Here is a 26,156-nt window from a genome sequence, read left to right as displayed (position 1 = left end):
AAAGTCTGATTGACCTTCTTTGACTAATCCTCTTGTCGCAGCGTGAGTCTTTTACCATCATCTCCCAGCACATGGCCAGTAGGTCATGCTTTGTTTAAGACTGTTTAACCGGACGCAGACAGACACGATGGTCTCCAGACTTGTCTACTATCTTCTTCTCAGGTAATCAATAAGAGTGAGGCAGTAAGCACACGCGCAGTCTCTCTCTACTAATTTAAATATGTGTGACTGCTCTCCCTGACACATGCATGTTGCTAACTGAGTGTGTGTTAATATTTTTACTAAACAAATGTCATTAGTCCTGGAAAGGTGTAGTATCAAATGTTAAAATGGGTTTCATATGTTGAAACTAAGCAGTATCACTACACTTTGTGAGTTATAGGAATAGGGGACATTATTGATTGTCATTTAATTCAAGAGTATGATTTTCCCTGGTGTTTGTTTACTGTGATGACTGATACTGTAACACTGTCCAGAGGTTTAGCTTCAAAATAAGAGGTCTATAAAAGTAGCCTACAATGTATTTGCAAGCATGTACACAACAAAAGTAATTAATAAGGTGGTGGTTTATTCAGACTTTATGTGCTGTGCAATATTTTACTTGCAAGATATATGATAAACTATATGATGCATGGCAACGTTTTAAACAAGCCAAGCAGCAAATGAAGCAGTCAGACCAAGCACCACCTGGACCATCTATTTAAATGAGACTTCCATGTAACACATTACTATTTTAAAACACTGAAATGAACCAGTCTTCACAATAATGTGTACCTTGGATGAGAAAGTACATTTTACTGTTTATGCAGTAACAATTTTAGATTTCATATTGTAGTGTTGCTACTTTTACTTTGAAAGCCAGAAGCTGATACTACAAAAAATACAATAAAATGGGGGAAATATAATATATAATATTACACAATTTTAGGAGAGCTTGATGTTTATGTAAATGTATAATTTACCGTCTGATTGGAGTCAACGACTGGCTTGCCATAGCCTACAGTCTTTGACCCATAGATGTCAGCGCCTAGTAGTCCCTGTACTGAAGCCACCTTCCCTTGTATGTTTTTGGGTCTTTCTGCCTTCAGCAAGTGAAATGCACGACAATTTATACAGCTATGGACACTACCAAAGTTCTCATAGGGCCTTAAAATGTGTCTGACATTACTTTAGTTGGCCTTAAAAAAAAGAATTGCTTGTTTTTGGCTGTGTGTTTGATGTCTGCCCAAAAAGTGGGTAGGCATGTTTAAAAAAGGTTCCTACACAAAATGTGTCACTGTTCAAAATAGAGCACAGACCAGCTTATGAAGTGTGTGTAGTATAATGAAGAGACACATTATGCTAACTTATTTCTTAAAGATTTATGGAAACACACTCTAAACATCCAAAGTAATCTTTTTTAAATAGCCCCACCAGATATTTGCAGTAGCCAAGACTGCACAGAGCAGAAGGGGGCGCCACCAGCTGTGAAACTGCCCTGCGGGTTCAGCCAATCCCTGTGCTGTGTTGTGCTGTGTGTGTAATCCAGCCCCTGTACTGCGGTGCCTCTCACACCAAGTTGTAGAGAAAAACGGGAACAAGAGGGAGACGGAGGGAAAGCAGGAGGAGAGTTTGGTGTCAGAATGAGTCGGCAACATAACAGTCCAGCGATGGAAAGCACTGATCGATAGCTCGGTAGGTGACTAGATATATTACTATTATCAGTTAGAGAGTGGATGTCGGCTGTGCGTGAAGAAGAAAGAAGAAAAGCAGGAGAAACATGAGTCGGCAGCAGCAGCAGCAGCCCCAGGGAGTGGTTTTAACGGGTTACCACAGCAACGCGGAACTGTTGCCGAAAAGTGGACTGTGTGCTCCCAGCGGGCCGCCAGCCCAGGACCCCGGGTCCACAGAGCCCAGGTGGGACATATGAGTGCGCGTGGTTGTAATATCACACTTTACAATGAGGGCACTTGCTGTTAAAGGTGACTGTGTGTGTTTGTGAGAGAGAGAGAGAGAGTGAGCAAAGGTCGCACTGACAGTGGTGGTGTTTTTTTTTCTAAATTCGAGAGCCATGGAGAAAAATGTTAAATGAAACCCACCTGCCTGCGGTTTGTTAATCCTCCTGGAGAACTAGAACCCAGCTGGTACTTAACAACAGAACCTGGTTCATTGCACCCAGGCAGGCTACTTTATTTTCTCCCCCTGATGGGGCTCAACCCCCAGCCCTTGGCCTTGGGTTATGATTTTCCTTTACCTCATTCCTAATCAGCAGAGCAGCAGGTTAACCTTGACTTTGTTATAGGCTACTAGCCCAGATTTGCCAAGGTTGCCTATCTAAGTCTTCTGCACTTCTGTGGGTCTGAGGAGAAGATTTAGAAAACACAGTGCTCTGAGTTTAATTTTTGCGATATAAAATAGACAGTTGTTGTTGGATGATGTAAAACGATTATTCAATTGGCCAATCAACAGAAATATATCAGGTACCACTTTGATAATTGATCAATTATTTAAGTAATTTCTCAATAACATTTACACTTCACTCTGTGAAAACATGGGACTGCACTCATAAGTTTGTGAACTCTCTATCATCATATTCTCCAATATGGAAGAACCCAGCATTGCCTTTCTTTAATGAAAATATTTTCAAACAGGCGGCTCTCGTACTTGTATGACAATAGAGTTCTTCTCTCATTTAAACAGATCCAGGATAAATATGAGGTTCCCGGCTCACAATTCTACCAATTTCCAAGGCTTGATAGAGGCTTTTTCAGATGATTCTCTTTCTACCAAGGGGAAATGGGAAGAATGAGGAAACACTAATGTGGAGAGGTGGTCACAGATTTGTTCAAATGTACACTCCGACTCACACAATTCGAGACGCACGCTCTTAGAATTTAAGATTCTGCATAGAAGATACTATAAAACATACTAACCTCATTAAGTCCAGTTGCCCTTGATTTTAACCTTCTTTGGGCAGGCTACCAGTTATTTATTTAGGAAACAATCATTTTTGAGAAGAAAGGAGAGAGTAAATACGGGTGGATAAAACAGTCTGGTGTGACGCACAAATCTATATAGAAGCTTACACTACTTCATTCAGCAATGGGCTGCTCCCTTGTTATTGCCACAGCAATCCTTTACATTATAAGATTATGTTCATAGATGCTGTTGTAGAAGTCAAAATCATATGCAGCCCTGTTCATATCAAAGCAAGTGGTTTGGTCGCATATAAGTGCATATCAAGAACAGATACAGGAAACAACAGCAGGCTAGACAGCAAGCAACTATGATTTTTTTAGAGTGATCTTATAAATACCTTCATGTAGCTTTTAAAAAAGTTAAATAATTGTATTAAACAGAAATGGCTAAATTAGTACTAATCAAAGTGCAAAGCAAAGTGCATTCTCTAAAAATAACTGTGTTGCACAGTTTCTAACCTGATGCACGGCGGCTGAAGCACCTAGGACTTGGCCTAGAATTACATAAAGTGAATTGTGAAGATATCTGGCCGGCACACATTAAACAATATTAAAACACAAAGTAACTTATACTTTGAGTAGTTTATTGAGCAAGTACTTTTATACTTGAGTAGGTTTGTTAAATGGTCATTTTTACTTTTACTTCAGTATTTTATTATGGGAGTAATTGTACTTTTAGTTGAATAAAGATTTTCAGAACTCTACCTCCACTGCTTTTTGCAAATTTTATTAATATTAATTTACCTTTTGTAATACTTTTTATCTGTAGCTTCACCCCAGCTGCAGAGAACACTGTTGCAAACCCAGGGTTGGGTGGTAATGAACTGTACTATGTTGTGTCTCTTGCACACTTAAAAATTAATTAATTAATAAAAAAAAAACAGGACATTTCAAGACGTCACCTTAGGCTTTGCGAAACCATTAAGGTGCCTTTTCACTGTTTTTTTTTCATTTTAATGGTCAGATGATTACTTGATGGAGAAAATAATCAACATAATAATAAACACTGAGAAATCTATCTGTAGTTGCAGCCCTAAACTTATGGGGAAACTGTCAGGAACAGAACAGTATAGCATAAAACAGCAGGTCCACCAGGTTAAAAGGAGTTTGATTAACACTATTTTCAGTTGATGACAAAATAAATACCAGAGCTGCATGTATTACTTATTTGAATTTATGAATTTTCAATGAATCATTTAGTATAATGAAATTTCACAAAAATAATAATGCCCGTCACAAGTTCTCACAGCCCGATATGACTGCATCAAATGTCTTGTTTTGTCTGACTAACCATCCAAAACCCAAAGATATTTAGTTTTCAGTGATTTGTTTGCGTGTTAAATGACCGAAAGATTTAATACAGGAGTTTTGAAGATTACATTTCTGTTGACTGGTGTGTTGTTGTTTTAGAAACGAATATACATGGATGGGTACAAATAACAAGAAAAAGCAACATAAAGTGTCTTAATGAGGTGCTAGGCCACTTTGAGCCTCCAGAACAACTTCAGTGCTTCTTGGCATAGATTCTCCAAGTCTTTGGGACTCTGCTGGAGGGATGAAAGGCATTATTCAAAAAGGCATTCCCTCATTTGGTGTTTTTCCAGATAGTGGTCGAGGGTTCTGCCTCACATGTTGTTTCAAATTCTCCCATAGGTGTCCAATTGGGTTGAGATCTGGTGAATTTCATAGTCATCAAACCATTCAGTGAGGACTGCATTTCTTATATTTTTAAATTTTTATCCTCTCTGCATGCAACGATATGCATTTTTAATACTGATGTAGTCACATCATGTGTTTTCATTACATGATCACCTCCTTGTCAGCTCCTTACACTGAGAAAAAGACACATTTTGGGGTGTTGTCACAGCGGAGACACTAAACGGGTCGTAAGCTCATGTGGAAATGACTACTAGTCTTTTATTTATAACAGAGCACATTATTTGTTTATTTGTATGTGTGTGTCCAGTACATGTTTAGTTCAGCAAACAACTGCTGTCAACAACCGTGGTGTGGTGAAAGTAAACAGCTTGCAGAGCAAATAGTCCAGCTGGCATTCAGACGGACCCACTTGCCTCTGTGTGTATCATAGACTGGTGTGTATGTGTGTGTATATCTAGCTAGCTAGAAAGAAAAAACTGGCATCATGTTACAGCCTGCCTTTGTCTCACCTCCCACCGCAGTGTGTGTGTGTCCTGTCTAGGTTGACGTGAAGGCTTAGTTTTGCAGTCATTGTTTCCCCAAATTAGGAAATGAGAGACACAGACAGACAGTGAGCTTCTGGCCTCTTACCAGTAGTGGACATCCGACCTAAGGAGCTTTAGGTTACGAGTCCACTGGGTGTCTTCTATGTGGATTTTTTTATCAGTTAAAGGAAGAAGGAGAAATTAAGTTTTTAGCGAAAGGGCAGTGTGTTTCTCTTGTGTTTTCCATTGTTGTAAAGGAAACAGCGCTTCCCAAGCATCTCTGTAGTAAAAAAGTAGTTAGTGGACACACATGGTTTTAATCAATTCACTGAGCAACAGACAGCCGAACCCCACAGCAGAAATACAACACTGCACAGGAAATGACATCTGCAGAAAAGAAAGACAAGCTGTGAGAGGTTACAAGACATCAGACAACCATGGACCGCAACAAAAATGTCATAGTGAAATCACAATCGCACAGCTGGGCCATTGTGAATCTGTATCACCCAGATTCACACTGGCACGTTTCTCGATGAACAGGACTCAATATTCTACCATAAATAATTGAAAAATAACATAAGACTGACAGATAGCCCCCAAAAACTGGAGAAATATGGTACCAGACATGGATAGAGACAGAAAGATTTGACAAAGGCAAAGTGGAATTCAGCTGATTCAGACTTTCAGCAAAAACGGAGGAACAGATAATGTTGTGTAGATTCATCAGAACTAAAGGCGGATGATTTATTCAACCAATGTGTCATTGCTGAGACCAGTAACTGTGAGAGAGGGGGAACAGAGGCAGCCTCTGTTTTACACAGTGGGCAGCTGGCACCTGTTGATCTCAATGGGAATAACACACACACACACACACACACACACACACACACACACACACACACACACACACACACACACACACACACACACACACACAATTCTGTTTCCCCAGCTTATGTCGGCTGCAAAACATCCTCATAAAAATTACCTTCCACAACTATCTACTGCGGTGGAAAACTTTCAGATTCTCCGATCCTATAAAATATTATTTTCCACATAAGAGTTAGATGAGAAGATTCATACCGCTCACACATGTATCCCACAAATGTCTGTACAATAAATACAAAGCTAAAACCAGAGCATTTAATTTTTACACTTTAGTTTATATAGGGATTAAACAATCAAGACGCCAACGTGGTTTCCTCCACTGTCAGGACAGGAAACACAACAAAAATACAAAATACAATTGTGACAGGAAACAGGAAATGCATGCAAAAACTATAAAATAAAATCATGTAGACACTTCTAGGGGAAGCACTTTTGTTGTTGATTTATATTTAATTAATTAGTCAACATTGTAACGTAATTAACTTGAGCATATTCTATCTACATGACACGTGATGTGGCTATCTGTGCCAGTGTAGCAACAAAGCCTACTGTATATCAACTCAATAATTCTGCTAGTAATATCTAGTGTCTTTTTTACAAGCCCTATTGATTTATTCTGTCAAAGTGGGACATGAACTCCATACAGCCTAGTGACATGAATTCACAGAAAAACATAAATTGATTGATTGATTATTGGGAACTTAAGCCTATCTTCTCGTCTTTCTAAAACATACCTAAATAAATCTGTCTGGACTGTAGCTAGTGGACTACAAAACTAAAATCTGTAAAAATGAACATGCATGCAATACAACCTGTATACTTGTAGGCTATTGATAATTCTGTAAATATCCTAAATATCCATTTTTGATAAATTAGAGACACATCCACTTCACTGCAAGTAAATAGTACTGTAACAGTACTATTAGCTTTTTTTCTGTGGAGAACGTAAGCTAACTGATTATATAACCGTGTGTGTTTTAGGTCTCTCCCTGCTCCAACACAGCTAATTAAAACTATTAACTCCTTATGAACTCCTGAAGCTGCTTAATCAGCTGTGTTGGAGCAGGGATCATTAGGCTAGTATAAACAAATCGCTCCACAATTGCTTTGTGCTGTTTCATCCTTTCTTGCAGGCTAAAATCAACACTTTGACATAACACTGGTGGTACCCAGGATAGTAATATGGATTGCGTTAGCTGGTGAAGTAATGTGGAAAGCCATAAAACTGTAGTGTTTTGCACAGGGTAACGTTAGCAACTGGTCGGAGTTAGTTGGGACTCAGCAGGCTAATGTTATCTGAGTATCCTGAGCCAACGAAATCCCAAAATCGATATATTTCACATGTTTTGCAGTAATGTTATTTTACTTGTCCAATAGGATGAAAGCCAACTCTGGGTCAGTTTTGTACCAAAACTAAGTGGAGGTCTCTCCGTGACTCTCTTTGACTCTTTCTGATGTTGACTGTGTTTTCACCCAAAGTCGATCTGATTCTTGTTTGGCCTGATGGGCTCCAGCACATAAAACTTTGTTGTTGGTTTTTATCCCGACGTGCAGTTTGTGTTGTAGTCTGTTATGCTAGGAACCGGTTGTTTTAGGGTATTAGTGGACTCCATCTTGATAGCTGCAGTGTTCTTGCTGTGTTTACGGTTCATATTCAGCAGACAAGAGGCTCGGGAGAGCGCATACAGTAACTGCCAAGGGAGTTCAAGGAAAATCCGACCCGGAGTCTTCACATAGAAATATACTGGCCATCAGAAGTAATAGAAAAACACGGCAAGTGATCGTTTTTATGTGAGGTTACAACCCCTTCACACACAATAAAAGTGATTCATTTCATTAAAAAAACTAATCAACTAATATGCCTGTAAACCTGTAAACTGAATATGCAGAATGGCTTATTTTGGAGTGTTAAGTTATATATTAAGTTAGTATACTGTAAAGTCCAAGTACTTCAAATTTCTCTAGTACTTGAAAAAAGCACTTAGTTACTTTCTACCACTGCTCATCTCTCAAAGATTATGTCTGTCATTGTCTTTTTATGTAAATCATGCAGTATCATGTCATGCTGCAGTGGTTTAGTTGGGAGATTTGTGACTGAGTGGTACTCTATAAACACTCTCAGGTCATGTGGGCTCAAATAGTCGCTTCCTCAGACCTTAGCTCATATTTAGCTCATCAGTGCTAAACCTGCTCTTGGCTGTGTGATACTGTTTCCTTCTGTTCCTGTTTGCACCTCGCAGTGTTTTTTTGCAAGCCGTTTTCTCTCCACACACACACACACACACACACACACACACACACACACACACACACACACACACACACACACACACACACACACACACACACACACACACACACACTATCTTTGTCAGCAGCTCTAAGCGGGTGATAAAAGGTGTGTGGAAAAAGGTACAGAGAGTAGAACAATTACGCACGCACTGTTTTCCTTTAAAGGTTATTTGTGTACATGAAAATGTGCCAGAGAAAGAATGTGTTTGTTCACAAGGGCTACCCACCTGACCTCTATGAGTGTGTGTGTGTGTGTGTGTGTGTGTGTGTGTGTAAGAGAGCAAAGTCATTGGTGCCATTGTATGTAAATCTCTAAATTTTTGGTTTGCATTGTAGTAGGTATTTTTTTCAACACTTACAGCCTACAGCTAGGATAGCTGCACTCCAAAAACGGACACAATAATTTCAGTCAAGTACTCAACAAGTATGTGAAAGCTCCAAAGATTAATTTTTAACATGGTTGTAAATATGTTTTTTCAGACTACATGATCAAAGTTAAATGGGAAACGAGGCATGAGTGTCATAGCCAATTACATTGTTCAGAGCAAGTGGTAGTGTTACCTCACAGTTTTCAATGTCCAATCAAAAGCTACACCTATCTCTTGTTGGCTTTTTGGTGTATCAGACAGATTTGGACTAACCCCAAATGCATATACAAAAATATCTACAAACCACCACTAAGCTACAAAATATGTGATACTGCTGTAGACCTGAACAAGTCTACTGCTATGCTATTTAGGCACAGTGGTGCTTTGAGCTAAACGCTAATGCTAGCATGGCAACATACTGACAATGAGAAGGCTAACATGCAAACATTAGCTAATTTAAAGTAAACGCAAACTGTTACTGGGGCTGTTGGTAATGTCATTAGTTTTGCAAATACCACCATTAACCATCAAAACGTTATGGCCATCCATCTAAAAGTTGACCAGATATTTTAGTCTTGTCCAAAGTGGTGGACCAACCAACAGGCCGCTAGCATGGCTAAAAATAGTACAAATGTAAGATCAGTGTGAACACATTGGTAACAAAGTATCATACTCTGGCCCTAAAATGGTATGCAAATGTATATACTGTTGCTGGATTAACCACCACTTAATGTCTTAAATAATTTTGAGTACCAACACTGTCAAACTAATATATGTATCAATATATCTTTGTGTGTGTGTGCTAATCTCTGATTCATGGTTCAGTCTAAGCATTCTTCATACTGTCGCTCTGGATGAAGGTAAATTATTAACTCATCCTGTGAGCTCATATGCCTGTCCGCCAGGTTTAAATCTGCTTCCAAGGTAAACAAATCTTCTTAACTATGAATCAGAAAACAAGGACATTTTTGCCATTCCTCACAAATGAAAGCATTGGTGAGGCTTTAGGAAGGCCATGGACATTTGTCAGTGGACCTGCTAAAATTGCTGTTATCAAAACAAAGAGGGATAGAGAGGAGTCAGCATGTTTCTGCATGTGTAATCACACAGTGCTTAGACTAAGTCCTACTGGCTGGAGGGGAGATTGTACCATAAGTAGACAGACATATAAGTAAGAAGGCAGGGCTGAACTACAAAGTACCAAGTGCACAGGAAAAGGAGATACATATTGTCCCAGGCGAGGAGGAGGAGGAAGAGGAGGAGGAGAGAAGAGTGGGGAAGAAAATAGATTAGTGGAAGGAAAGAGAGGAGGAGGTCAGTTGTTGGTAATATACCTGATGTTCTTTATTAAAACCAGATCAAAGTGTATGTATGTCTATATTTACCAGTTTATGTCCACCCACAGTTTGTGTGTGTATTTGTGTGCGTGGCAGGAAGTCTGCTGAGGTATGTGGCCTTGGGCTCAGCTTGAACCCAAAGTGTAATACGCTGATAATTCCAAATTAATGAATACAGCACATCAACACGATGCTATTCATTCTGACTTTACAGTAGCCTCACGGGTTAATTTATTTCCTTTTACTTCATTTCATCTCTGTTAGAAGTGTTATTTTCTTAACCTAATATTTTAACAATATGGTATTCAAGAGTTTGCAAATTTGGTGGCTAAGTATTTCATTATTTTTGCCTTAATTGCACCATGTCCTAGTGACTGGGCCAAATTGCGATATCTTATTTAAGATGTTTTTAATTCACTACATTCATGTTAATGTTTCATCTCCCGCAAATGAGACACTCTTTTTAAATCAGTGTTATAGCATCTACAACCTCTGAAATTGTGACCTTTACTTAAAGCTTTGCTATTAAGCCAGTTTGTATTTTGTAGTAGTAGTGCTTTTAAATTCTAGACTGTCTTCAAAGCTGAATAAAATCTGGACCAATGGTGTCTAAAATATTACTTTCTTGAACTTTTGCTTAATTTATTCCAAGTCAGGTATTCTAAACACCATCCCATATAGTATTGGGAATTTCAGTGTGATATAATCAAATCAACTTACAGAGACTTGAAACTTGCTTTGTTCTCACAGTTACAGTTGACAGATCCAGTTTCAGCTGTTACTGTGGTAGGGCTCAACTTTTTAACAGCCCCACTGTCAAATACATAGCTCTGTGTTGTGTAGTGTTGGTGGCAATCTTTCAGCTTGATCAGCATGGGACACAGAAACCACAGACCTGCTGCTATACCATCAGTCAGTTGTACTATAACTGTGGCTTCTCGCTCCAAGCTCTGTAGCTTGAAGTGGAAGAGAAACAGGAGAGAATGTGCTGTGTTAGATAATGTAACTTCCTGTCACAACAAAGGGGACATTCAGTCGGCCATCAGCAATTTGTTGTCATGATTTACCAAAACCCTTTTTTTTTTTTTATGTTTTGTGCAACTTTGCCAAATGTCCTGAGCGTATGCATTTTGATTAGATGTAGTGTCATATTGACAAGTTTCTTTCTTATCACTCTTTCAGATGTTATAATTATACAATACAATACAAAATAGTAGTTGTGCTCCTGATGGTAGAGTTAGCGGCAACAGTGACACCCTGTTTTGGAGCACTGTGGCCGTGTGTTTGTGTTGTGGGAGCATGTTTGTGTACACTGTGCAGAATTAATTAATTAGAAAAGATCCCATGCAACAAATATTAAAGCCATGACATTTGGGTCACCATTTCCATGACCGCACATAACTTCATAAAGTTGTGTATTAATTGTCATATGGGTTGCTACGTCACATCTAGGAGTGTCTGATGACACTGTTAGATATGAGATCATCCTTACCACCATTGTCACTAATGGTTTACTCTGTCTTATCTAGGCTAGGCTAAACAACCTCTATTGCATGTTGCTAACTGTGTTGAGCTAGCAAAGAGAAGTCCACGCTGTGTGAGAGCTACTATTTTAAGTCCCTGCTGAGGTTGTCCTCATTAGCTGACTAGATGGGAATTCAACATGCTGCTGGCTCATCGTCTTTGGCCGACTTATGTCTGTATGACTCACTGAACGTTTTGATTATAATATAAATTTAAAAAGCGGTCTCACCATTAAAGGCATACTAGCATTTACTGCAAGATGAATCTAAATCAAAGCCAAAACCTGCCTTTTGAACACACCTCTATTACAGCGCACAGTAAACACAATCAGTTCTCAGAGAATCTAACATTTATAATCCAGGAATATTTTTATGAGAGGTGCTGATACGAGGCATTAATCATAGCATCACTGGTAAACAAGGTGCAAAGTAAACTTAAGTGAAACCCTTGTGGCTGGGATCAAGTTTCACTCCAGGGCTAGTGAGCGTCGGATTCTTTTAAATCAAGATTTGAAAGTTTTGTTGGAAAATGGGAAAACTGTTTGAAAACTGATCACTAGATTTTGTACCTTGCTAACTGTCTGACTTACCCGTCTCTGTCACCATTTGTCTCTGTCTGTCTTTCTTGTAGCCGCAGAACAGGCCACTACACTATTCAGCAGAACCAGAACACACATCATGTAGACAGATATGGGCCTTCCACTACCACCAGTAGTACTAAAACCACCAGTACTGACCAATCGTCACTACCCAACCCAAGCCTGGCCGCTTGCTCTCAGCCCTACTCCAGCACTAAGCCAGGCTCCAGCCCCAAACCAGGCTCCAGCCCCAGGCACAGTCCCATTTCCAGGTTCAGACCTCGGCCCACATGTCAGCGCTGCAACTCTCAGGTATGCTGTAAATGATGATGAGATATATTTGTGGTAACTTGTGAGTTGTTTTCCCTAACATTCAACTCACACTGTGGGAATCTTGTTTTCGAATCAAGATAAGAATTTTTCTATAAATATGTAAATTATAACAGTTAAAAGTTTACAGGGGGTTTGGTTAGCAGGTATACAATTGTTGTCCGTCATATTTATTAAATAATTTGTAGCTTTCAGACAGGGAGGATGTATTTTCAGTGTCTCTGGTGATTTTTCTAAGTATGAAAAAGAAAGTGCCTTTTAAGGAAAAAGTGGAGAAACATGTAAACATGTAAAATGTGTGTGTGTGTTTGGTATGTGTATCTGAAAGAAGCTGCACATCCTTGAAAAATGTTCAGACTGGATATGAGTCTTGTGCTGTTATTCATTATCTCTTTTCCTCATATCTAGCACATAAAAGAATCAGATATGAAACAGAAGCACAACACAGATTACCCAAATGCCTGTCTAAACACGTACTGTATGTATTTAGCTGCCTTTTAAAAGAATCAGCAGACTGTAAGGTTGTGGGCAGATCTTTCCATAACTTAGGGGCTACAGCCTCAAAAGCTCGGTCACTACAAGTCTTTAAGGTAAATAACAAGCTGATGAGCAAGGGCGTAGCAGTTCAGCCACATATACAGGAGCCTGACAATGCTCTGAAAGCAATAGTGAGAATTTTAAACTGGATCCTATATGCAACAGGGAGCCAGTGAAGATATCTTAGTGTAGGGATAATGTGAAACTGTGTATTTATCCTAGTGAGTAATGTTGCAGCAACATGCAGTTGTGATAAGTGATAAGAATAGTGCATTACAGTAGTCTCTGCGAGATGAAATAATAATAATAATATAATAATAATCTTTATTTGTAGAGCACTTTTCAAAAACAAGTTACAAAGTGCTTTAACAAGTGTAAAGACAATAATACCCAAAAAACAATAATACAGAAACAATACAAGATAAAAGCAGGAAAACATTGAAAAGACTAAAATACACGTTTAAGATAAATATAAAATAAGTAAAATAGAATAAAATAAAAGGGATAAAATAAAGTCAAATAAGATCGGGAAAGGCTCTCCTATAAAAGTGTGTTTTAAGAAGGGACTTAAAAGAGTTCACTGACTCAACCGACCTGATTTCCTCGGGCAGGCTGTTCCAGAGCTTCAGGGCCCTGACAGCAAACGCTCTGTCCCCTTTAGTTTTCAGTCGAGACTCTGGAACAGACAACAGACCTCTGCCCGAGGATCTCAAGGTACATGCTGGTGTGTATGGGACTAAAAGGCAAGAAATATAACAAGGCGAGAGGCCATAAATAAGTGCGTGTACAGGCATTTCTAGTTCAGCAGTTGAAACTACAAATCTCAATATAGTAATATTTCTTATTTGGAAAAAAAACAAGATCTGGTCAGCCTCTTAATCTGGTTGTTGAATAACCCTTAATTACACAGGTTAGAGTTGGTAGCAGAGGAGAAAGACCCAATACTTAGCATAATCATGGGGGCAACTTTTCTGGAAATACAACCAGAACTTTTGTCTCATCAGTATTGAGCTGTAAAAACCTTTCTGTTGTCCAGTCCCTAATAACATTTAGGTAGTAAATGTGTGCCTAGATGAACCAAAAGCCTCACTAAGTTTGAATGGGAAGTGGAGTGGGTTATCACCCGCAAATAAATGCTTTTGATCTGTCCCAAGGGCTACAGATATAGAGAGAATAACAGGGGCTCCAGAAGCAAGCCCTGAGGGACACCACAAGACAGTGGAGAGGACTCGGACACAAAGTCTCCAAAAGACTTTGCTAAGCCTGATATACCCACCCTGTCATGAAGGCTCTTTATAGAACACAATGGTCTGTTGTGTCAAACGCAGGCTGAGGTCAACAGCTACTAACAGAGAGCACTCACCTGCAGCAGGGAACATTATGTCGTTAGAGACCCTCAGAAGAGCAGTTTGCCAAATCCCTGACTGAAATATATCATAAACATTGAGCCTCTCCAACGCTGCAGTGAGCTGGTTGACCACAACCTTCTCTAAAGAGTTTAAATATGTGTTTATAGTTCATGGGCAAAGCTGGACCTAGGTTGGTTTTCTTTAATGTGGTCTGGGTAGTATGCTTAATATGCTTAAAATCTGTACTTCTCGTAGGACTCTCTGGACGAGCTTGAGATGGACGCCTATTGGAAGGAGGTGGAGAATATCACTCGCTCAGGAGAAGGAGCAGGGAGCGGAGAAGGTGGAGGAGAAGGAGAAGTGCAGGAGGAGGAGCAGCAGAAAACTCCTGAGGGTATGATACACTGTGTCCATGGATAGGCTGAAATAGACATACATTTCCTCTTTTCTTCTCATATACTAGTATTCAAATTGGGTGTTTCTATTCTTGATTTAGAGCATTGTACTTATAGAAGAGATAATACAGCAGCAGAGTTTGATCATAGGTTAGTTGGGGCATGTGTGTAGTTCCAGACATAGACGGGTAATGAGACAACGGACCCCTGGCGCAGACACATAAAAAGTCCGTCATCCCTCCTACATAGGAGAAAAATGCCCATTTTGCATCTCTTTTGTGTCTTTTTGTAGTACCTCCTACACAGGAGAGAGACACCCACAAACTACACACAAAACTACAAAAATCTCTCTGTAGATGTTTTGCGTCTTTCTTTCTCCTTCTCTTTGTGGTCGTTTTCCATGTCTTTGTATTCATTGTGCATCTCTTTGTAGTAGTTTGTCATCTCTTTGTTGTTGCATTGTATATCTTTGTAGTCATTTGGTGTGTCTCTGTAGTCATTTAGCTGCTCTTTGTGGTTGTTTTGCATCTCTTTGTAGTTGTTCGGCATCCTTTTATTTGGTGTCTTTATGTGGTTATTTTATTGATTTTCCAAAAAAATGTTTAACTTTATACGAAGGTTCTGGTCCAAGGGACGCTGACCCCTTGTCTGGTATGTCTTTCAGTAATCCAAGGCCTCAGACGTGAAAATTTACAACTCAACAACTGTTTTTCTCATACTATTAGAGTTCAAATTGAGACCAGTAACTATGCAATGATGCAGTAAACGTTTATTTTTTTTATTGAAGTTTGTAAGAAATAGAAAGGTTGGACAAACAACGTTATGTACTTTTCTACGTTACTTAAATTGCAAAGTGTTTTAGTGTCACATGTTCTATGAATAGGAAGTAAAATGACTTGGAGAGACTGTTATTAAATGTAAATGCTAGCTGTTTGTCAAAATCACAGTGCCAGCTCAGACTTGAGCAGACCAGCTCTGCATTGCCATGCAATTCTTGTGTGGATTTCTATGAGTCTTTTTTAGCCTGTTATAAAGACTATTGTTCTCTGGAGCAAACACACACTTCCTCTATAGTGTGTGTGTCCAACTCTGCCTGTGGTTACTCATTTCCCTTTCCTGCACCTGTAGGATTTTTTGAGTGTCTTACACTGGAATAAGTAGAGGCTTCTTTCCCTATTTTTTCTTTGGCTTTCCCCCATTTTGAGTCAAAAAATGGTGATTGTGATGTACCTTCTCAGGAATTAAAAAATAAAAGTCTTTTATCTTTCCTTTGTTATTTTCCCCTCCTTTCCCCTTTCTCTTCAGAAGGTGAACAGGAGGAGGCGTGGCTTACAGAGGCGGGGCTAGCACGGCTGTTTGATGATTCACTGGCAGCTGACCTGGATCAGGTGTCAACATCTATGCCTTTTTTACATAGTTAGATCTGAATCCAGTTTTAGTCATAATTTATGTTTCATATTTGCAGTTCACATCTTTGAGTGAGCATATACTGCAATATTTACTTATGTCTGCTTATACAAGTAAGAATGTGTTTGACAAAAAAGACAGACTGAATGAAGAAGACATTAGATAGCTGGATGGATATACTGTATACCTGTTGACTCATGTAGAAGTCTGATTGATTAATTGACAGGAAGAAGACAGCGCAGTGTTCCTGTCTACTCTGACCAGAACTCAGGCGGCCGCTGTGGAACGTCGTGTGGCATCACTACAGCAGACTCTACGTCGACGCAACCGGCAACATGTTCCTGATGTTAGGGATATATTCAGACCTCCTGAAAAGGTTAGGGAGTGCAGACATACTGTGCATGAACACAAAGTAATTATATTGTATCAACATGAAAACTATTGTAATTGTATCGTAAACTTGAAGCTTCAGCTGCTTTTTATTCTCTTGCCGTAAACTGTGACACAAGCCCAAATTAATTTGTCCACCAAATTAGTTTTAAAGCCTCATTAAAAAAATAAAACACCTATTTGCTCTATTGCTGTGTGTTAGTTGAGAAGACTGATACAGCTCTTATGTGCTTAATATGAAGCGACAGCCAGAAGGTTAGCTCAGATCAGCATAAAGACTTGAAATGGGCAAACCGCTAGCCTGGCTCTGTCCAAAGATAACAAAATCCAGCTGCTGTAAAAGGTCACTCATTAATATGTTATATTGTGAGTTGTGGTTTTGTCAGGGGGCTATATGCTGGAGTATTTCTTGGCTGAGTGTAGTAACTCCTGGACTCTCTCTAAGCTAAGCTATCCAGCGGCTGATTGTAGCCTTATATTTGCTTTCTAGACATGAGAGTGGTACCGATCTTCTCATCCAATTCTCGGCAAGAATGCAAATAAGTGTATTTCCCAAAATGTTGATTGCCTTTTTATTACTATTTTCTTTTCTTGTGTTAAATGATGTCTGTCACAATATGTCACAGTAAGCAGTGATTATGAGGGACAGGAAATTGTTTGTTTGTTTTGTTTTTGTTGTTTTTTTTACCACAAAGGAAGTGGTCACAGCTTTGCCAACCTGGCGTCTATTGTTACATCTCCAGTCTGATGGTAATCAGTAACCAATTGCCAAGCTGTTTGTTTCACCACCAAATCCAACTCTATTACTGTAAAATCAAGTCCCTTCAATATCCTAGACTGACTAGATTCATATTTAAATAATGGAAAATATATGTGTTTATTTGGGTAGAATTCCAAACTACTCCAGTCAGCAGAATAAATAGCTCTGAACCACACGCAGTTTGTCCACCTTGAATCATCTCTGTGGATGAAACGTACTTTATAAATAAAACTGCCTTGCCTTGCCTTGCCTTAGTAACAAAATAATATGTAACATGAATAATGTAACGAGGGAGGAACTTTGTGACTAGTTAAACATTTCACTGTTTGCTGTATAGTCATGAGTTTCTGTGTTATGCTGTGTGCTGCAGGATGAGGAGCCGAGTAAACTCAAAGGGGGAAGTGAGAATGGACGAAAAGATGTCACTTCAGCTGGTATGTGCATCACATACACGCTTGTACAGTATGAGTCAACATGGAAAATTATGAATAGGGCCCAAATAAACGTCTGTCTAGCAACCAAGATTAAAACATGATAAAATTGATACACTACTGTATAAAAGAAACAAGACAACAAAACATGGGTGGACAATTCAGGAAAAGCCTTAAAAATACGGGTTCATTCACCAGTAGAGTAGTTCAAAGGCAGTAGGCCTCTACCTCCTCTTTCTGCTGCATTGACTTAAACAGTGTGGCAGAAGCACACATTTAATTGGTGTCTCTGTGTATATACGACTGCACCTACATAAACACATTTGTACTTAACTACTTGTGCGATCTTTTATTTCCTTTTTTGTCTGTGGCCCAACAGAAGCAGAGACAGAACTGAACGTTGAAGTGGCGTTTTCAGAGCAGGCGCTCACATACAAGGACATCCACCAAAGGTTAAAGGTCACCACAAGCCCTAACTCACCTGACGACAAACTACCGGTGAGTCACACACACTACACAAAGGCTATAGTCACATTCGCTTCCTCAGCTGAATGTTTCTTTACTGATACATTTAGTGTGTCTGTGCTTGTGGAAGAGCCAGTGGTGCAATGAACAAACTGCAGGGACTGATTTAATGCATTGGCATTGCTTTCTTGCTTTAACTATTTTTAGTGCAGGGTTATATTAGAGTTTATATTGATAACTTATTAATTGTTGTGGGTCAATGATTGCCAGAGAACGCAGAAACAGATCTCACAACAGAAATTTTAAAACCTCAGCAATTTAAGAACCTTTTTTTTTACTGCTCACTCTGCAGTGTGACAAAATGTTGGTCTAATCGGATTAATAATGAAAATAATGCTATCTAAGTTATAGTTTACTCCGGTTGTTTTATTATATTATGGCAATAATTTGGCCTTGGAATGTAATAAAAACAGGAGTGCTGAATGAAATGTAAAATCCAATAATACACATTAAAATATGGCTTGTATAGTTAGTTTTAGTTAAACAGTACTGTTAGGCTTTGTTTGAGCATACACTATGGCATAAGGGTTGTGTTGCATGCCCGCAGAAAGCAACGTTTTTGGTGAGCAGTGTTAGTGCTGGTCTGTAGGGCCATCTGGTGGTTGAACCTGGTATAACAGATTGTTCCCGCTGTGTTCATAAAAGGTCTGTAGCCACTTCTTATAAAATTCAGTATTTTCAGTATGACACAGTGCCCATTCAGCAGGCAATGTAACAGTACAGTGAGAAATTAATTTGGTGCAGTGTAATGTTTTCTCCCACAGTTACGGACGCCCCTCTGGCTCCTTCCGGGGTATACAGATGGAAAGTAACCTTCAGGCTAATTCTGGCATATTTACATTGCTGCAACGCTAAGATGTCCATTGATATGCATGTCTGTTTTAAATAAAGAAAGAAAGAAAGAATAATAATAAATTGTCTTTTTGTTTTCCTTTTCTAGAACTTTAAGCTGCTCCGAGATAAAACAGGTCAGACGCGAATAGGAGATCTGTCTCCTCTGGATATGAAAAAGGTAACATTTTCCTCCAGGATGATTTGTAGATGCATGCGCGTACATGTCATGTTCATTTTCAGACAGCCCTTTGTGAGATAAATTGCACCAAACGAGATAAGTTAATTGAGTTGTTTGTAAATGCAGTTAATATTTGAAATCATTGTTTTATATATATTTTTGTCTGTTCAGGTGCGTAGACTGGTGTTGGTGGAGATGACTGCTCTGTTTGACACTGCCGGGATAGACGTGAAGGCTCACAAAGCTGTCAAAGTTAAGACTAAAGGTAGACACACGCACACACACACACACTATATTGACACATATATATATACAGCTGTGAAAGCCCTGAATGCTAAACAAAACTGAAGGTACTCTAATCAGACACAAACAAATAAATCACTACAACATGCACAGAGACACAAACTAAGAGTTAAAGTTAAAACAACAAATAAGAGCATTTACACAAACACAAATAGGGATATGTGCAAATGCTTACACTCACAAAGTCATTAGAAATAACAAGATTTAGTACAAATTACAGTCTATTTCTTCCTGGTCAACATGTGTGGTAAGTTTATGAAGATATTTCTGTTTTACTAAATATTTGTGTTTGTGCAGAAACTGGTCTGTTTGGTGTTCCCCTTGCCACTTTATTGGATCAGGACCAGAGGCGGGCTCCTGTGACCAAAGTGCCATTCATACTGCAGAGGGTGAGCATGCCAGTCAGCCACGTTGTCAGTCAGAGATATGGGCAATTCAACATTACAACAATAATGAGAGGAAGTTTCATAATAGTTACTGATTAAACAGCAGCAATATATCAATTGATGTCTCTGTGTTTCCCATATGTATCTCACAATTTACATTACAGTAGCACAACCTGAATCCTGCAATCATTATTACCACTATGTCCAACTTAAATTGTAGTCTTTACAATTTCTACTTGTGGTGCTTTACCTCTCTCTTTTTCCTAGCTTATCAGTCATATTGAGGAGGAAGGATTAGACACAGAGGGGCTGCTACGGATCCCTGGAGCGGCCACTAGAGTCAAGGTCGGTTAAAGAATTTGACTGCCAGCAGCACAGACTCATTGTAAAATTGTTGGTTGGTAGGTAGGTAGTGTAAAGAAAGACTGGCACCAACATTAAAGGTTCAGTGTGTAAGTTTTAGTTGTGAGGGTTGCGAACTGGAACCGGTGTCTCGGCATGCGTTCACGTGCTCCTCGGATGGTCCCATTTCCCGAGTTGTGAAGATGTTCTTCTGACTTCAGTGTGTGTTCATGCGCTCTTAAGTCGGAATGTGGAACCAACATGGACACTACTACAAAGATGTGTTTAATCAGCGTTATCAGAGCGTATAAACAACACGCAGATCTAGTTCACTATACATGGACAGCAAACAAACCGTTATAAGCATATTACACATTACTTGTTAGCAAAATATGTAAATGTAATTCGTGATTTTACACAAATCCAAGTTCTGTATACTTCTTTATGACTCATGTACACTTTATTTCTCTTTTTGCAATAAAGATTTAAGGAGGAAAAATATATTCACTCACTGCCCTCACTTTCCAAGCGCGCAGGAGAAGCTGCGGTGGCCGACACGCTCTATTGGCTCTTGTGCTAAATAATACATGTGGTCCTCCATTTGTCCAAATTTCTTCTTTCTTACTTCTAATAAACCAGTCAACTACTACTGCTCTTACTACTACCGTTACTTGTCCTTGTTCTTTCTCTTCTTCATACGTATTCAACGTAGTGATGAAACACGCTGTGTAGCACCGTTACTCCGTTTGGGCTACTGTAGAAACATGGCAGGGCTACATGGCGATGTCCATGTAAGAGGACCCGTGGTGTATGTAGATAGAAATGGCTCATTCTAAGGTAATAAAAACATAACAGTTCATTATGTAAGGTCTTTATGCATCACTGAAAACATAGTTATGTATATTATATTGCATTTCTGTCAACATATGTATCTGTGTCTGTCCAGACGTTGTGCCAGGAGCTCGAGTCCTCTTTCTATGATGGGATGTTCTCATGGCAACAGCTGAAACAGCACGATGCTGCAAGCCTTTTGAAGCTGTTCATCAGGGAGCTACCCCATCCTTTACTGACTGTGGAATACCTCAATGCATTTATTGCTGTCAACAGTATGTGTTCATGAAGCATTCTGCTTAATCACAAAAGCTTTACAGCCACATTATGAGACCATGAACCAAAAAACTTGTATTAAGCAGTTCTGTGCGTCTGTCTGTTTACAGAGCTACCCACAAAGAAGCAACAGCTGCAGGCTTTGAACCTGCTGGTCCTTTTGTTACCTGAGGCCAACCGGGATACTTTGAAGGTACATGCATCGTGGAGCATTTTCACTTCTACAAATGAGAAACTTCAAATTAAATATTTTTATCATAAGTTAGATTTCTGCTTGCTTCCCCCAGGCGCTTGTGGAGTTCTTCCAACGTGTCATTGACCATCAGGCCAAGAATAAGATGACCCTCAACAATGTCTCTGTTGTCATTGCACCCAACATCTTCATGTTCAAAGGCTTTCGCTCCAAGGTGACTGAACAACAGGAGTTCTCCATGGCAACAAGCACGGCCAACATCGTCCGGCTGCTGATTAGATACCAGAATCTTCTATGGACAGTAAGGATCAAAAGGAGACCTCCAGCTTGATATGTTCTGCCATTCAAATCACCACTACAAACAAACAACACTATCACTCAGTGCATTGTGATTAGGCATAGCTACTCGTAAAAGTAACTAGATTTATTTTTCCATGGAGTATGGAGGGCGGTACAGTGTATACTGAGGGGATCAAATCTCACTGTGTGTGTCTCTCGTCTCCAGATTCCCAAGTTCATTGTGACTCAGGTCAGAGAACAAAACATGGAAAGTCACCGGAAACAAAATAAAGAGCGAGCTGTAAGGAAGCTGCTGAAGAAGATAACTACCGACAAACCATCTGATAAAGCTGCCCCAGAGGTAGGAGTTAAAATGTTATTGTTATATAGCTGCCAGTGACCTATTTTGAGAAATCACCATCAATAATTCTACTAAGAAATGTGCCATTGAGAAACAATAACAGTAGGTACTCTGTAAACTCTGTAAGACATAATACAATTGTCGTCTACACTGTTGTGTAAACCAGCTGTTTCAAATATTCTCGACTACATTATAATATGTAATGATATAGTCATTTAATGGACACGCTTATCCAGAGTGTTTCAGAGCAGAGCACTGTATGCCTCATCTTCAATATCATCAGTAAACATCCAGTGCATCTTTTGAACACTGACCATGTGTGGCAGTGCTAGATAAATAGATAATAGCTTGAAATAATGAAATATTAAGACAAACTATAAACCTTAACAGTCACAATTTGATACCAACTATTCATCCATCACGGTCATAATGTACCATGCTGCTCTGAGTAGATTGTATATACAGTCTATTGAGAAAGGGTGACACCTAGTGGTGATGCATAGGAATGTTGTTTCTTAGCGGGCATATATTTTCTATGGTGCAACATCAGGAGATAAAAACATGACCGTCAGTTAGTCAGTCATAAGAATCTTATTCCTATCGCATAGTCCACAGTATTTCTTTTTATTTGATTTTTTTAGTAGTATCTAATGAGTGCAAATTCAGTTATACTGAACATTTAAAAACATTCGACTGTTTCACACACACTCAGTGAAATGTTTTTGGATCCTTTCTTGTATCAGTATGTCAGTCAGCTTTGCACCTCCCCAGAGTTCACCTGGCTGTGCCATTGCTGATGAGATCAACGTAATCGTCAGCTATCTGATGCTCACCAATTGGGATTTAGCCTTTTCTAGAATACAGATCACCTAATCAACTCTCTTAGTATTCTGCTTCAAGGCAATAATAACTAAATAAGCAAGGTACTATGGTGTAATACTGAAGGGCAGCTAAGCTAGCAGAGTAAAGCAGCAGTACTGTTCTTCTTGACAGTGTAGTGGGGAACTGTAGTGACAATTGACCCTGCATGCTCAGCTGTCTGTGTCCAGACAGTGTTTTGAGTTTATTAAACAGAACAGCAGGAATTTATTTGTTATCTTAACCCCCTGTCTCATGTGAATGTTTGTGTGTGATGAGGATAGTGTTTATGGCTGTTTGATTGACTGTATCTTTCTCTTTGTTACACTCTGTTTGTCTCCGCCTGTGTTTACGAATCAGGAGAGTTCACAAGGATTCATTAGAGTCCAAGCACCACAGTTCAGTAAAGTCTCCATGGCAATTCAGCTTACTGAAAAGCTGCAAGCTGCTGATGTATTAACACGCTTCCTCAGCCAGGACAGGTAATGTGTGTACATGCAGCACTGCATACACACAAGTACAGTATTTGTCTTGGCTGCATGAGTCCCATCCTTAACTTTTTCTCTTTCTTTCCTTCTCTTGTGCTTTCTCTCTTTCTGTCCTCCCAGTTCCATGGCAGTGAAACAAGAAGAGCTGTGTCTCTATGAGATTGGTGGGAACATCCGTAAGTCCTTCTCCCACTAAAAACAGATTAATTACAATGTTTAGATTGTGTATTCTTGGCTGATAACCCAGCTACTGAGCCAGCAGGTCAAAATATGTAAAAGGCACGGATGAGTGTTTGTTATAGTAACTACATCATGTCTCTCTTAATGTTCCTCCTCTCTCTGCACGTCTCCCTCTGCTCTATCTGCTCGTCCCTCAGAGGAAAGATGTCTAGATGGGGAAACATATATGAAAGACCTCTTCCAGCTCAACCCTACAGCAGAATGGGTCATCAAAACTGTACAGCGATAAACTCCTACCATCATGCCCTGCTACATGCTGGACTGCTCCACATTTATTTCACCACTGTGTCCTGCTGAGAAGAGACGTTTGGTTGGCCCTGAAACTGCCAAAAAATACAAGTAGGCTAGTCCAATTTTAAACCAATGAAACCTATCAGGTTTGGTGAAATCTTTGTGGAAATATTGTATAGTATATTTTTTATCCACTTAGCTCAACAAACAGATTTTCAGACATGAAAAAAGGGCAATTACGTGCATACATTTCCATTTTTCCCAACCTGCCTTATGGTCTTTTCAGACGGGGAGCAATTGACTCGCCTAATTATTATATTAAAAGACCTTTATGCTACAGTTTGGATTTCAGCTAGCCTACAGTATCAGACAGTCGTGCAGGTGAAAGAAAACCTCTGGAGTCCTGACAGACCACTCTTGTACTGTGGTGGAAATATACCATTTCTCCCAGTTTGTCACAGTACTTGAGCCACAACATTGTGATTCTTAATTATTATGTGATACTGTAAGTATTGCAGTTGTATACTGTGATTTTTTTTTTTGCCACTAATCACTTTGTTGTTTCTGCTGTGATAAGCTGAATTAATACATTTTTGGACAATAAAATATCAAAATTCTTAAAAATAACGAATCAATTACATAACAAAAAAAAGTAAGTTCTATTTTCTGTACAACTAACTTTGAGAGTATTGGCTTTTATTTATTTATATTTTCATTATAAGCCCTAAAAAGTAAATATTTGGTCACCATATTGAATGTTTATATATCAAAGCACTTAACCAGAAGGGAATGAACATGGGGAGTGAATGGCTGTAGCGGAGCGGTGAATAATTACTACTGTAGTGTAAGTTGTATGTGAGGGAGGGGGGCCCTTTATGTGGCAGGCCTCGACTGCTAACCAGGAAACTCAATGATGACATCACTGTTTTTATGGTACATTAATATTCCTGTACTTTGTAACTTTTTAAACCATAGTTGAGTTGAGATGTTTTGAGGTTGTTAATGTGTGAATCCATCTTCAAGAACTGCTACTCACCAGTGTACAAGAAAAGGAAATGTGTACTGTATATATAGTAGCCTGTGTGTAAGCTCGGATGGAATTCATCAAGTCAATTACCTTACGAGTTGTGCACCAAAGACTTGATCATTTTAAAGATATGTTGGATTCTTAAGCAATAATTTGAAATAAATAAATTGTTGATGTATACGTGGCCTTCATAAATGATACATTCTCACATGATGGGTTGCAAAGGTATCTGGACACCAATACCTTTGGCTTTTGCTGTTTTGATTTTGGCTCTGTACTCTTCACAGTCTGGGTATCCGTTGTAGAAAATCTCCATTTTATCTTTTTGGCACATAGCTGTATTTCTCTTGGCTTTCAGCAAAAGTCTAATATGATCCTGTGCTGTTTCTCACAGTTTCAACGGCCTGTGGAGGATCATATCTGCACCACAAATTCAAACATTACGGATGTTTCTCTTGTGGAAAGCTATGGAGTGTTAACAACAAATTACTGTTTGAAATGTTTTATGAACTGAGTCACTCCCTGCCTTGTATTATCTTGTTTACTGTGAATGCTTGTGGGTTTTTCCAAATAATGATGTCTTTGTCTTATTACTGCCTCTCAAATGACCACTAAAACAGCCTGTAAATAAACATGCCGTTTTTAATTACCACATCTGCTGGAATCAGTGCTTATATATGCAAAGGAATCTAACAAGAGTACATGCACACTAAAAAAATTTAAGAATGCTCTGTGGATATTCTTAGAGTTTAGTAACTAAGAGAAATTTGAATACAATTGTGTGGGCTGTATAATCTGCTACTGTGTGTAGGCCTGTTTGTATTTTATATGAGCTCATAATGTCCACTGTTAAATGTGCAGACTTCCTTACAGTAACTTCCCTCTCTTCATCATTCACTGACAGCCCTGACCAGGTAATATTTCATTTAACTAATTTACTGTGAGGATTCATGGCCCCAGTCAGTCAAATGGTCAGAGTGCTAATGGGTTTGGTGTGGCTTATAGGATCTGCAACAGAGTGCACTGGCTTACTGTGGGTCAGAGACAGAAACCGAACTTAACACAGCATACCCGTTGTC

General features: G+C 39.2%; 1 protein-coding gene across 3 annotated transcripts; it reads left to right on the top strand.

Moving 5' to 3' along the window:
- Positions 1 to 1,557: 1,557 nt before the first annotated feature.
- On the top strand, positions 1,558 to 25,726 carry arhgap18 (Rho GTPase activating protein 18). 3 transcript variants are annotated; one of them, XR_006826850.1, is made up of 19 exons: positions 1,558 to 1,896; positions 12,180 to 12,438; positions 14,598 to 14,736; positions 16,043 to 16,125; positions 16,371 to 16,520; positions 17,665 to 17,728; positions 18,105 to 18,223; positions 19,191 to 19,262; positions 19,434 to 19,527; positions 19,863 to 19,954; positions 20,219 to 20,296; positions 21,240 to 21,399; positions 21,511 to 21,593; positions 21,688 to 21,894; positions 22,099 to 22,233; positions 23,452 to 23,573; positions 23,700 to 23,755; positions 23,957 to 24,158; positions 25,472 to 25,726. XR_006826850.1 is itself a non-coding variant. In XM_046061149.1 (18 exons), the coding sequence occupies exons 1-18, from the start codon at positions 1,760 to 1,762 to the stop codon at positions 24,046 to 24,048; spliced, it is 2,139 nt and encodes a 712-aa protein (XP_045917105.1). In that variant the 5' UTR covers positions 1,558 to 1,759; the 3' UTR covers positions 24,049 to 25,726. The 3 variants fall into 3 exon arrangements, 2 of the variants coding, with proteins under 2 accessions (XP_045917105.1, XP_045917104.1); XM_046061149.1 differs by having other exon boundaries at positions 16,046 to 16,125; positions 23,957 to 25,726; XM_046061148.1 differs by having other exon boundaries at positions 23,957 to 25,726.
- Positions 25,727 to 26,156: the final 430 nt, after the last annotated feature.

The sequence above is a fragment of the Micropterus dolomieu genome, linkage group LG10 (assembly GCF_021292245.1).
Source record: "Micropterus dolomieu isolate WLL.071019.BEF.003 ecotype Adirondacks linkage group LG10, ASM2129224v1, whole genome shotgun sequence".
Taxonomy (NCBI): domain Eukaryota; kingdom Metazoa; phylum Chordata; class Actinopteri; order Centrarchiformes; family Centrarchidae; genus Micropterus; species Micropterus dolomieu.
Note: the sequence above shows the minus strand (reverse complement) of the source record. Positions and strands in the feature narration are given on the sequence as shown.